Genomic DNA, 14,846 nt, shown 5'->3' with positions numbered 1-14,846 from the left:
CAGGTGGCGCAAAGCACAAGGACCGGCATAAGGATCCCGGTTTGAACCCCAGCTCCCCACCTGCAGGGGAGTCGCTTCACAGGCGGTGAAGCAGGTCTGCAGGTGTCTATCTTTCTCTCCTCCTCTCTGTCTTCCCCTCCTCTCTCCATTTCTCTCTATCCTATCCAACAACGACAACAACAATAATAACTACAACAATAAAACAACAAGGGCAACAAAAGGGAATAAATAAAATAAATATTAAAAAAAACAAAAAAAAAGAAACAAACAATACTAAAATAAAGGTTTGGAAATAGTCAGACTGTGAAGTTACTAATGAAGGGACCAGTTTTCTTATATACAAAGTGAAAATAACTGATTATGCATTATACCATCAGTGTTATATTATCCACATTAGCTAAACACTAGCAGAGCTCCCCGACAAACCATTAGTATGTAACGACTTCACTGTTCTATGACAACAGGGATCACAACTAAATTTTAGAGTCATGGAAGTGCTGGCGTATTGCTATATATACCATCATCATCATTATTATGATTCAGCTACTCAAAAGGATCCCCTGATCTTTTTTGTCCACTCTTTCACTGCTATAGCTTGACTGAAGAATGTGTAGACTTTTTTTTTTGTGTCACAAACCTAAAACTACTAATATGTCTCTCAACCTGGAAATAGAGCAGGATAACAGAAATACTCTAACAAGAAAAAAAATAAGTGATGCTGGGGATTGAACCCGAGACCTCAAAGCCTCAGTCATTAAAGTGGTTTATGAAACCATTATGTTTACTCCCTAGCCCTATCCTGTTAAATTCTCTTCTTAGCATTTACCATTATATAATGATATACCTGAAACATTAGTATATGATTCTTTTTTCTTCCTTGTTTTTGTCTGTATCTTTAGCATCTTCAAACACTCTTATCATGGTTGGTATATAGTGAAACTTTGCCAAATGAAAAAAATTACCATTTTGAATAATGGACTTTTCCCAACCAATATCATCCCATAATTCCTATATATGCTTCTATGGCCCTCCAATCCTAAGACTTCAGAAATATCAGTTTTATTTTTTCAACCCCTCCTTTTTTTGCTTTTGGCCTCCATTTTGGTTATTTTCTTAAATCTTGCATTTCTAATTGTAGGCAGAATGTGAATTTGCTTGTCTTTGATGACTGTTTGTTCTTTCTGTAACATGCTAAGAATAAAAAGTCTACTGAAATGCTCTCAAAGCTTCAAAATATATATTTTTTCCTTGCAGCATAACTGATTCATATGTTGTCTCAGCCTCAAAACATCTTGCACTAAGGGTAAAAATCTAGAATGGGTATTAAATTTAAACCACCTTTCTGAGTTTACACAACTGATGACAGAAATATAATGTGCTTTGTTTTTCTTTTAGATCTCCAACTAAAGACATGGATTCAGAAGAGAAGGAAATTGTGGTTTGGGTTTGCCAAGAAGAGAAAATTGTTTGTGGGTTGACGAAACGCACCACTTCTGCTGATGTCATCCAGGCTTTGCTTGAGGAACACGAGACTACATTTGGAGAGAAACGATTTCTTCTCGGGAAGCCCAGTGATTATTGCATCATAGAAAAGTGGAGAGGCTCAGAAAGGGCTCTTCCTCCACTGACGCGAATCCTGAAGCTTTGGAAGGCTTGGGGAGATGAGCAGCCCAATATGCAGTTTGTTTTGGTTAAAACAGATGCCTTTCTTCCTGTTCCTTTGTGGAGGACAGCAGAAGCCAAACTGGTGCAAAACACAGAAAGATTGTGGGAGCTTAGCCCAGCAAATTATATGAAGACGTTACCACCAGACAAACAAAAGAGGATAGTCAAAAAAACGTTCCGGAAACTGGCTAAAATTAAGCAGGACACTGTTTCCCATGATCGAGATAGTATGGAAACATTAGTTCATCTGATTATTTCCCAGGATCATACTATTCACCAACAAGTCAAGAGAATGAAAGAACTGGATCTGGAAATTGAAAAGTGTGAAGCTAAATTCCACCTTGACCGGGTAGAAAATGATGGCGAAAACTATGTTCAGGATGCCTACTTAATGCCCAGTTTAAGTGAAGTTGAACAAAAGCTCTATTTGCAGTGTGATGAAAGCCAGATTCTGGAGGACCTCAGTAAAAGTGATGGGATTGTACAGCTGGAAGAACGACTAACATATTATAGAATGCTCATTGACAAGCTCTCTGCTGAAATAGAAGAAGAGGTAAAAAGTGTTTGCACTGAGAACAACGAAGATGCAGAAGGGGCAGCCACAAGTGAACTTGAAAGCTCTCATTTAGAAAGTGTTAAGTGTGATTTGGAGAAAAGCATGAATGATGGCTTGAAAATCCACTCTCATTTGAGCGGCATCCAGAAGGAGATTAAATATAGTGACTCATTGCTTCAGATGAAAGCGAAGGAATATGAACTCTTAGCCAAGGAGTTCAGCACACTTCATATTAGCAACAAAGATGCATGCCAGCTGAAAGAAAACAGCGGGAAGGAACCTGAAGTTTCCAACAGCAATGAGGAAATCACTCCCTTGACTCAAAGAGTATCCACTGTGTATATAAATGACACGGACTCAGATACTGGTATCAGTTCCAACCACAGTCAGGACTCAGAAATAAATGTAGGAGAAGTGGTGCTGTTGTCAACATAATTTGAATGATTTTCAGATCTACTTTAGTTTCATAGTTGTTTAACTTAATAAGAAGCCATAAATAATGCATCCTGAAAGAAATGTAATTCATGTTAAAATATCTAGTAGTCAATAGTAAGTAGATGACTTGTAAGTTTTTGATTCAAGATTTCTTTCCTTTTTTATTATTTTTTTTATTTATTTTCCCTTTTGTTGCCCTTGCTGTATTTTTGTTGTTGTAGTAGTTATTATTGTTGTTGTTACTGCTGTTGTTGTTGGACAGGACAGATGGACAGACAGAAATGGAGAGCAGAGGGGAAGACGGGGGAGGGGGGCACCCAGACACCTGCAGACTTGCGACTCCCCTGCAGGTGGAGAGCCGGGATCCTTATGCCAGTCCTTACGCTTTGCGCCATGTGCGCTTAACCCACTGCGCTACCGCCTGACTCCCTGATTCAAGATTTCTAATGCGACCTAGTTATTACAAATTCAAGGATTTAACCATTTATTAAGATGGCAACACAGATAGTTTGTAAATATATATAATATAAAAATACAATGGTGGGGAATAATATATCACAGCCTCCCATAGCTTCTATGAGAAATGATTTATACTAACTTAAAGTGAATGTTCATATTATACAAACAGATAAAAGCAGATGCACAGACAGTTACAATATAATACTGTTCTTTCCGATATACATTTGGATTTTTAAGTCTGAAAGTATGTGGCTTTTATACTAAGCTGTAGTAATTCACATTTTGATTATTTTGGTAGAATGTACACCATCTCTGTCTCTTCATGAACCTCTACCTCTTCAGACTTTGATGACAAGGGGTAGAAGAATTGTTTCTGAGAGATGTAAAAGTAATGGCAGAGGCTAAGATGGGAGATTGATGAGGAAGGGTCAGCATTACATAAAAACGGCGTTTTTTTCTAAAGTCTAAAGTCATTAAGTGATATGCAGGGACTTTCTCTAACAATGCATATCTTCTAATCAAACCAGTGATCTGCACAGGCTCATTTTTTGAGTGAGTATGGTGTGGATGTCTCTTACACAGCAAATTACATGAGCACAGTTCGGCTTATTTACCTCATCTACAGAAGTTCAAATGCAACTTAGTGTCCTTTGGATAAAATAAAATTCTAGATGGCATAAGCATTAGTAGTTTGTCTTTGAATATACATATGGAAACCCACATGGACAAAACTTTTTATTCTCCTTTACTTTATTCTGCTCTTTTATTTTTTAAAAAGGGACAATGAAAGAGGCAAAGATGGAGCTAAAGATAAAAAGAGGGAGACAGCACAGCATTGAAATTCCCTTCAGTAGTGAGGACCAGACATGAACCTGGGTCTGGGATATGACAAAACATGTGGATTATTCAAGTGAGCTATTTTGATTGTCCCAACAGTGCTTTCCTAATGGGAAAGTAATCTCATTGGATGACTATTACTACTAGTGGGAAAAAAAGAACATTGTTTATCTGTTATAGAATTTAATAAACTGAATTCAAGAAAGATTCTGATAAGAAACAGGAAGAGACTAATAATTTCATTTTGGAAACTTGGAAGTAACTTTTTCAATTATACAGGTAAGCACAGTGATGAATTCTATAGGCCAAGTCTATAAATGGCTAGAAAACAATGTTCAAAATATTATCAGAATGCAACTATCACTAGTTTTAAAATGTATTTTGTGATTTACATTTGCTCTTTAGATGTACAAATATATCTGTACGTTTGATTCATTATAGTATAAAATCATCAAACATGATGAATTTCTACGTAAAGTAATATATTAATAATAGAAATAGAAATATTAAAATATACTGTCCTCATCTCTGGATACTGAGCTATTGTTTATGAAAATAAGAATTATAAAGCTAGAATGTGATGAACAAAACATTTAAAATTTTCACTGAAGCGTTAGAATAAGTTTATAAAATTTTCAGTAACCTTGTAGGTTAACTGCGAAGTTGTTATATGCAGCTAGAAATAGCAACCTAAGGTTTATTATTTTCCTTTAACAAGATCTAGATTTTCAGACTGTGCCTTATTAAGCATTCTACTTGTTTTTTTTTTTTCCAGTTCCATCTCTTTTATTACTAGAATACTATTCATTTTCAGTTTTTTTTTTATCATTCTATCACTTTTATGAAACATTTATTATTCTACTCATCTACTTGTAATATCTAATAACATAAATAGTTCAGGTGTGTATTTCATGGAAGAGAATTTATACTCTAGTTTATTTTGTATTTATTTATTCTTATCCACCTCTCCTATCCCCAATGTATTTGTCTTTTTATATTTTCACTTTTGTCATCTGTCTTGTTAGTCGAAGTTCAGGCAAGAAACCTCTCCCCTTATTGAATTTTTCAGCTGAACTGAAAAACATTTAGAAGATGTAACCTTTTTACAGGTCATTCTGATAAACACACATGGTAAATGATGCTCATGTATTTTGTATATAAGTAGACATGTCAGCAGACTTAAAATATCAATAGTAATTCTACTTACAAATTCTCTGTGGGAGACACTAAATCTTCATGTTGTGAAAAAAAAAAACTAATGTATCATAGTATTAGTGATTTAAAGCAATGTAAATATTGTCTTTTTAAAAGACCTACAATTAACCTTGATTAAGTTATGACATTTTCTCTACACTGTATGCTGAGGAAAAGATTATAGAGTTGGACTTTGTATTAGATATACAAATAACTATGAAATGTTTTTGAATACCTATTTTCAGTATAAATTAGTATGTAGAAACTTTTACTACTATGTAGAAACTATTCAATAACACATTAAAACTTTATTTTTATATTTATTTATGTATCCATTGTATATTACAATTATGTATATATATTTCTGCAATTTCATTTTACATTTTTTCAAAGTAGTAATACGATGGCTTTAGAGTATATTTTTGAGTGAAAAAGGAGTATCTTTTAACACAGATAAAATATTAAAATATATTAGGTTATTCCTTTTCACATTACCTGCTTAATGAACCTGATATTACAAACATAAATACATATATCAATCAATACTTTCTTCAAATTGTGCATAATAAAAGGAATACCCTTTTGTTTAATATTGTTTGTCTTTCTGGGTGTGTTGACTATATTTAAAAAGTATTATTATAATTATTAATTACAGAGCAAATTCAAACATTTTAAATCAGTTACTATTTTATCACAATACAAATATGTAAAGAATAACACCTAACACAACTTTCTTGTTAGGTTTTAGACCTACTTGTTCTAATTCGTCATGGAAAAGACTCACTTTTATACTGGGTGACTGGTTTTGTAGAAGGGTATGGAATACAATCCATTCTACGCTACAAATATTCAAGTGTAAGTTGTCACGGTTGTAACTGCCACTATCCTTATTTCTCAAAATAAGCCTTTAATTTTAACTATCTGTAATATATAAATGATTTGAAAAGTAAGGGAAATTTTGCTTATTCTACAAATGACCATGAAGTGATTGTGACAAATGATGTGCAATTTGTAGTTACAGCAGACAGGAATAAATTAGGGAAAATCAACAAGGATCCACTAAATAGTGCAACAGAAAGCCAAGTGTTAGGGTGGGAGTAGATAACATAATGGTTATACAAAGAGACTCTCATGCCTGAGGCTTCAAAGTCCCAGGATCAATCCCCTTCCCCACATCACTATAAGTCAGGGCTGATCAGTTCCCACACAGACATGATAGACCTAGACCTCTAACATCTCTGTCTCTGCTGTCACTGGTCATCCCCATCAGGAACAACATAATAGATCCCTTTGTGGGCCCTTATTGGACCCTGCCCTCAATGTGGATCAACAATGGTAGGGACAGCCCCATTCTCCGAAAGGAGATTGGGTCAACATACTCTACCACTTGAGGAAGACGGGTCCTGAAATTAGAGCAGCCTAGAATGTTCCTAGCCATGACCACAGAATGCAAGCTCAGAAGTACAGAGATGCAGAAGTTACCACAGGCTCCTGTGATGAATTTGGGCCTCAGATCAAATGGATGGGGTTTACAGTTACAATATTTTTATACTTTCCCCATATTTGGGAGCTTCACTCTTCCCTAATCAGCTTTCTATTTCCAACTCAGACACCATCTCCTCAGACAATACCTTTAGCTAGATGTCAGGCTATGCTGTTTTTACTTTTCTTTTTTCTCTTGCTTAATATTTGTATGCTTTCTTATATATATTTGAGCTATATGTAATTAATTTTTCCCAATGATTAAAAGTAGAAAGACAAGCTAGAGGAGACAGTATAATGGATACGGAAGAGTGTCATGCCTGTGGCTTCAAGGTACCAGGTTCAATACCCAGCACCACAATAAGCCAGAACTGAGTGATATTCTGGCCTTTCTGTATCTTTCTTTTTCATTAAAATAAAATAAAATATTTAAAAAGTAGGAAGATAATTATTTATATAGTTACTATTTACCTCACATCTAAATAACTTACTGTTTTCAGATACCAGCTCTTCCCCCCCCCCCCCACTTGTTTTCACTATTGCTAAGGCTTGGGGGCTGACTTTTTAAAATAGAAAGTGAGAGACAGAAATAGAGTGAGTAAAGGTCTGCAGAAATAAAGCTCTTCCAATGTGTTGGGAAGTGGGCTTAAAGTTAGGTCATGGGTATGGCAAAGTGGGCAAACTATCCTGGTGAGCTATCTTATTGTCCTTCAAATACGGTTGTTTTTGAAAACTGAATTCTAATATATATCTGAGTTTTATGTCTGCTCTTTCTATATCATTCTATTGGTTTGGCAGTGTACACACACCTGAAAAATACTTTCACTGGACAAAACTATAAAAACAATCACTATCTTATGAGGTAATGAAACTTAACTATTGGAACATTAGTCTCATTATAAACTTAAAAGGTTGCAGGAGAAAAAAGCTTAGCCTGCTGTGTTCCTCAACTATACCAAGTAATGTCAATAATATCAAAATAGTTTCACTTACATTTTAGTCACTATTGTGTATAATAGATCCTCTCAACTATAGGACATTTAGCGTTTCAGAATCACTACTACTGATTGTCATCAGCACCTCTCACATAGTGAAACAAAGAAAAAAAATGCCCTTCATTAACACTTTTCCTCTTCCACTCATCTCCCCAAACAGGACCCAGAGGCAACTATTATCCCTTATGTTAGTAACATTGTAATATAGGAGTTCAATTATTGTGAGAAAATAATTTACTTTCAAATGGAAAGAAGCCACAATGACATGAGCCTGTTATATTGTCTATTAATCCAGCAAATATTTCAATAGAGCCAACAGACAAGAATGAAGCATGAGTACAATTTGGGGTTTTTTTTACTATTAACATCATCCCATTTTCCAGGGAGTCAGCCAATCCAAGTGAACTTCAAGGTCTATACACTTTACTATTGAACTTAATTACATGTTGGTGCTCCAAAGACTGCCAATTAAATGAGACAATTGTTGAGATAGTTGTCTCAGTACAAGTATTCTAGAATTTCTACTTGGATGAAATCAAGGTTGCTGATGCCATCCTTCCAGACAGTACTTTTAGCCCACCTCCATGTTAGCAATTGGGCTCAGGCAAAAACTACTGAAATCATGAGCCACTTGGAATATACCTAAACTAGGTTTCTTAGCTTCTTCCCACACAAAGACCTTTAGTACCATCTGCTCTACTCTTGCAGTTAGGTTCTTGCTTATTAAACAATTTGTTCTGTTTTGTATCTTACCACTTTTCAGCCACAAAGTTTGCTACCATGTTTCCATCCTGACTTCCCTGAGCAGACGACCTCACCAACATGTCCTGAAATCTCACCTCCCCAGAGCCCTATCTCACTATGGAAAGATAAAAACAGGCTGGAGGTATGGATCAACCTAAAAATAACCATACTCAATGGAAGAACAATTACTTAAGCCAGACTTTCCACATTCTGCCTCATTAAGAATTTTGGTCCACACTCTAGAGGAATAAAGAAAGAACAGGGAAATTTCCAATGGAGGAGATGGGATATAGAACTCTGGTGATGGGAATTATAGGGATTTGTACTCCTCTTACCCTATAATCTTGTTAATTATAATTAAATTACTAATAAAATGCTAGTCCCAGTTTGGGGTGCCAGTTGCTGGGCTAGCTTCACTGGCGTGAGAGAGGCGACCAGGGACTCATGGCTGACCTGGGAACGCAGTTCAATCTTTATTAGGAGCGGGGTGCAGTTCAACAATCTTTACTGATGAGGAATGCAGTGCAAGCTAGCTATATCTAATCATAATCCTGTCCTATATATATCTCCTGAGGCGGAAGTGTCAGGAAGAGGAAGTATGTAGGAAAGGGGGTGGGGAGAAGGAAAAAGCGCTCAAACCAGTGGGGATTAAACCAATGAAAACAATGATTATGTAAACAGACCACAGCAGCAATCAATGCAACAGAAGGGGTCTTAGAAGCAGAATTTAGAAGCAGACCAACATTTCTTCCTTTCTTTTTACCTAATGGCCATAGTATCAGGAGTGTGGGGTTAACAGAAACCTATATCATACAGACATTTTCAAAAGAACTGGCACAAGACATGGAGGAACAAGTAAGAGAGCAGTGAGAACCAGTGTGATGCCAAGGGGAGGCCTGAGGGGGTATTTCCTGCCTCAAAGGACAGGGCCTATCAGATGAAAGGGTGTTTCCTGCCTCTGGGGGCATCTTTTGCCTCTGGGGACGTTTCATGCCTCAAAGGGTGTTTCCTGCCTCTGGGGGCTGGACCTAGTAAGGAGGGGGGTTTCCTGCCTCTGGGAACAGGGCCTGCAGGTGAGGGGGCGTGGCCTATAGAATCCCAAGGCTGCTGGATGCAAAGTCCATGGACTGCTGCGGTCAGTCTTTGAGAAACCCAGCAGTGTAAATGGAAACTGATGTAAAGTGTAAAGTGTCCAAGAGGTATACCAGTAAGTCTGATAGAAGTGTCAGTCCAAAGCAGATGACCACTGATGAAATGCCAGTTGACGAAACTCTGCACGTCTGCCTTGATGGGGAAGGTCAACCACTATAATTCCACTTTTCTGTAGAGAGTGAACTTTGGAGTCTGTGAATCAGTTTCTTCAGGTCGTGCCAGGTCACATCATTGGTTTCGGGGGGGGGGGTATGCTGTAGTCATGCCATCTTGTTAGCGATGTCAGAGAACAGGGGTCCAAATGGATTTCCAGGGATTACATTTGAGCAGATGCTTTTTCATGTGAAGACTTGACAGCTATAATTCACTTACTTGTGAAGCAAAACTTGTAGCAGATTAGAAGTTTACTATAATTGATAACTCCATTATAATTGGTTTAAATGCCTTTATAATTTTGGAAGTCCTTTCTAGTATGATTTCAAGGTTGTTTAAACAGTATAAGCTCAATAGAAGAACCATGGTTAGAAGCCTCAGGCATAAGAATCATTAGCATAATCATTGCACTATCTACCCCACCCATAACTCATACAGTTTTCAGGATTAAACCGTATGATTTCTTATTTATACCAAGATGTAAAAAAAATCAAAAGAGGAAAAAACAGTTTTTTTTAATTGTTTCTGGATGTCTCTAGAAACCATGGCTGCGTCCAGCATTTTTTTTTTAAGTCAATGTCATACAAAAATTCAGTCATTCAAATCACTCTCTTACGAAACACAACTGAAAGCAGACAGCAAACTTAAGATATTCAGAGAGAACAATGGGGGAGGGGGAAATCGAGAGAAAAGTGGTAGGTAGTTTTTGCTTCTTTCACCTTGAACCAGATTATCCAGACCTCACCATGTAGCATCATGAGTCCCTGGAAGACATCCTAGTCTAAAAAGCGCATCAAAATTGCAGCTAGGATGGTTTTGACTATTCCTGTGGAATTGCTGCAGGCACCCATTTTTAAAAATGTCTTCCCATTGAAGAAAGAATTGAATCAGAAGGGTAGAACTAACCACATGTCTCCATTCTTGGGGACTGCCAGGGCACTGGAGAATGCTCTTCAAGTTAGAGTAGTCCTTCTCCATAGGAAACATGGGAGAGGAAGTCCAGAAAGTTCCAGGGGAAATCTCCATGCATCTTCCAAGCTCTATGATCACGGTCATAAGGAACCCAAGTGTGGCCTAGAGCAAAATATAGTCCTTCTCCTCAGGAAACATGGGAGAGGGATTCCAGAAAGTCCCAAGGGAAATCTCCATGCATCTCCCAAACTCTATGATAACTGTCATAAGGAACTAAAGTTCCTGGTCAGGGAACCAAAGTGTTGCCCAGAGAAAAAATGTTCCAGAGACAGAGAAACTGTCTCATGAAGAAAGAGTAGAGGCTTTGGGAAACCTCTTCATAAGTAGAAAGGCAGCCCATAGTGGATAGGTAGCCAAATGGCTTTACTTATCGGGGGGATGGGCAGGTTAGGTCCCATGTTGTTGCACCATAAAATATTCTTCCATAGTGTAGAATAACATGTTTCCCTAAATTTTGTAATTTGATATAGAATGGTTAACAGAAAGCTAACATAATAACTATTCTTCTAAGATAGAAAAATATTTCTTACAAAAAGCAATACTTAAGATCTGAGATAATGTTCAGACAGGAAAGCAAAACAATAGACATTAAAGAGTACCCAAGTTTACTAAATATATCCATGATAGATTTGCATGAAGGTTCTATGTATTTAGTCCTTACACTTCTGAATATTACTAGGATTTGTGCACTAGAGTTGTACTGGCATCTAATAACACCCCTCCCGTCCCCCACATTTATATTACTGAAGAACTTTCTATTATGAAAATGTAATAGGGACTTGGTTGTGGCACACCTGGTTGAGTGCACATGTTACAATGAAATGACCAGAGTTTTGAGTCCCTGGTCCTCTTCTGCAGGGGGAAAGCTTTGCAAGTGGTGAAGTAGGGCTACAGGTGTCTCTTTGTTTCTCTCTTCTTTCTATCTCCCCCTACCCTCTTGATTTCTGGCTGTCTTCATCCAATAAATAAAGATAATTTTAAAAGGAAATAAAAAAGAAAACTGTGTTTAAAAAGAAGAGAAAATGAAATAAGTGAAATAGCCATCCCTTATATTATCTTAGATCTACCTTTGACTGTTGAAATAACTTGAAAATTAATTTGTTTTAATTTAAAATTAAATTAATTAATTTAAAATTAAATTAACTTGGAAATACTGACAAGCACTAACTCAATTTTGACATGTGTCTGTCAGTACTCCTTGTCTCCAATAATACATTGTATTCAAATAATAATAACTTGTGAAAATACAAGTATTTTGTTATTTATTCTAGCTTTACATATAGTAACAACTAAAATTCCAACCAACAACAGAGACATTTATTAATAATAAAGGTCTGAGGTGATAATTTGCAAATATTACTAGTTATGTTTATAAGAACTACAACTGTAAAATCTAGTTTAAGAAGGGGTTCACATCATTTTAATATGATGATGGAAATAGAGGTGGAGAGGAATGTAACATGTATTATTTATTTTTATGTCTCTCCAGTTTCTAACAGAGATTAGCACCTAAGAGTTGCCAAAATGCTAATAAATCACTGAGCTATGCAATTAGTACATTTTCTGGAACTATATGTGCTATATATGTTAACTAACATTAGTACAGCAATAAAAGAAAGTGAATAAAATATGCACACATACTAAGTTTATAATAAACATCATCATGAACTTTTACTGTAAATTAATTTTTATTATAATTTAAATATCTTGGATATGATTTATCATAATTGCCACACACCACAAACACACTGACACTCATACATTTGAGGTAAGTTTTTTTTCTTTTCAATTATCCTAATTTCAAAGGTTTTTATTTCACTCAGAGTAGCATTTGTCATATTCCAGACATGAGTACAGAACATTTTATACCTTTTTAGAGCTGAAAGTAAGACTTTTTAATGCCTCTTAACATGTCTTTTTATATGGAATTTTCACGAGAAACTTTCTCCAGTAAGTGGAGGTGTTTGACACTGCATTTGTTAATGATTCTCCCTCGTTTTTAAGTGCAGATCAATGACCAAAAAAATATATATATATCTAAATATCTAAATTCCTTTAGGGGAAAGAGCCTGAAGACAGACAGGAAATACATAAGTACATACATCTCTTCAGCATCCCTGCATGAGATCATTTTACCAAAGGTCATAAAATGCACAAATGTCAAATACTGTTTTAAGTAAAACAATAATTTCACAGCACAGAGGAGGTAGTAGAACTGACTGGGGTTTACAAATTCAAAAGTAGAACAAGTTAGTGAAAATTTCAATTTTTGATATCTAGCTCCAATCTCAAAGTTGATTTGAGTCAGGCTGAGATTAATTTTTAGGCCCTCATGACCTCTAGACCTTTCTGTGGTAAATTCTCAACCTTTCTCCACAACAGAATCACAAAGGGTGCTTGTTTAAAATACAAATTCCTGAACTGCACCCTGGGGAATTTGATTGAAGAAGTCTGGATCCTGGCTTAACTTTTGTGATTTTTAAGTAGCCACCCAAATTATTCTAAAGCAGTGACATTTAAATATGCTTTGTTAATTCTACCAAAGCTACTGAGTAACTAAAAACTTTGCCCAGCCAAAATAAAAGAGAAGAGCAAGAAATCTCAAGATGACCAAGTGAGGTTACTGACTTTGAAAAGACATAAATGCTTAAAAGATTTGAAGCCAAATGTAATCTGGAAAGAGAAATTTGATGAAAAGCCGTACCAGAAACTGCAAGACTAAAGTCAGGGGCTTATTGTTCTGTTTCTAGATAGTGTCAGGCTAGTGTGGGGGTACCTCTCCCTGGGTGCTTACTCTCTGGGTTAGAGAGAACTCAACTGGAGCCAACTTGGGCTGCTACTCACTCAGTGACACAAGGGAGATTACTCAAGAACCAAACACGTGGCAGCGAGGCAAGTCTTTATTGATCAGAGAGCCAAGGCTAAAGGGCAGACCCAGAAGTGGCATGTCGGAAACAGAAAATGGCTAGGAAAGGGGTGGAGAAAGGCAAAAGGGAGCTGGGAATGTAGAAACTTCCTTAGTTACTGTTGCGAGAGTTTTAACTGGTAGGATTAATACTACCCTGAAGGCAGGGAGGGTCTTGAGGGTAGAAAGTAGATCAAAGGAAGGGAATGGGTGGGGATCTTTCAGGCAAAACAATGATTATGTAGATAAGCCATAGTATCAGGAAGGCAGGGTGCTTTGTTAGCCCTGCCAAGCTCAACCACATCCTCACAATTTCCCAACAAGATAGTATTTAATAGGAAGTAAAAATGATAATGGAAATTGAAAAAAAAATCAGCTATTTGGGTACTATTGGTCACATGATTTTTTTCTTCACTTCTTGACACTTTTTTCCTCAAGTATAAAAAAAAAAGTAACTGTTTACCAGGTTGAAAAATAAGTTATGCCATAGTTGGGGGAGGGGGTGTTACTTGAGCATCTGCTTTGCGCCATGTGCACTTAACCTGCTGTGCTACCGTCCGACTCCCACAAGATATTTTCTATACTTGTTACTAGGGATTGGTGACTAGAGGAAGACTTTACTGCTCATGATGGTTTTTTTTTTCTTTTCTTTTTTATATATAGAGAAAAATAAAGGGGCTGAGGAGAAAGAAATACCTATAGCATTGTTCCACCAATCACGAAGCTTGTCCCTTATTGTTAGGAAGCAGGAGATTGTAACTTTTTTGTAATTTTTTTTTACCTTTATTTATCAGATAAAGACAGCCAGAAATGAAAGGGAAGTGAAAGAGAGGGAGAGACATCTGCTGTATTGCTTCACTACTTGCAAAGCTTTCCCCCTGCCGGTAGGGACTGGGGGCTTGAACCTGGGTCCTTTTTCATGATAACATATGTGCTCAACTAGGTGTACCACACCTAGCCCCCTAGAACCAGAAGAGTGAACCTGGGTCTTCAAGCATAACAATATATGGTGGGCCACTGCCTAGTTCCTATTTGTTTATTTATTTTTGCTACCAGAGTTCACTGTAGTCTCACACCTGCATGTTTCCAGTGGTGGCCTTTATTATTATTTTTTAAGCTACAGGATGAGGGTCATCAACAGGTGCTTCTAAGTGATGACCAGAGGACTTGAACTGGGGTCCTTGCCCATGGTAAAGTGTATGCTCTACTGGGTGAGCTATCTCTTGATCTCATTGGTTTACTTTGCATGTTAATTATTTCAAACATTTCCTATATTCACAGCAATAGCAACTTTTCC

General features: G+C 36.7%; 1 protein-coding gene across 1 annotated transcript in view; it reads left to right on the top strand.

Moving 5' to 3' along the window:
• RASSF9 (Ras association domain family member 9) overlaps positions 1-3,801 on the top strand; it is a 34,458-nt gene extending 30,657 nt beyond the window's left edge. The window contains exon 2 of the mRNA XM_007516212.2: positions 1,396-3,801. Within this exon, the coding sequence (XP_007516274.2) occupies positions 1,396-2,656 (1,261 nt within the window). The 3' untranslated portion in view covers positions 2,657-3,801. The remainder of the gene's footprint in view (positions 1-1,395) is intronic.
• Positions 3,802-14,846: the final 11,045 nt, after the last annotated feature.

This window comes from Erinaceus europaeus, chromosome 7, assembly GCF_950295315.1.
Source record: "Erinaceus europaeus chromosome 7, mEriEur2.1, whole genome shotgun sequence".
Lineage (NCBI taxonomy): Eukaryota > Metazoa > Chordata > Mammalia > Eulipotyphla > Erinaceidae > Erinaceus > Erinaceus europaeus.
The sequence above is the reverse complement of the archived record's forward strand: the minus strand, read 5'-3'. Positions and strand labels throughout refer to the sequence as shown.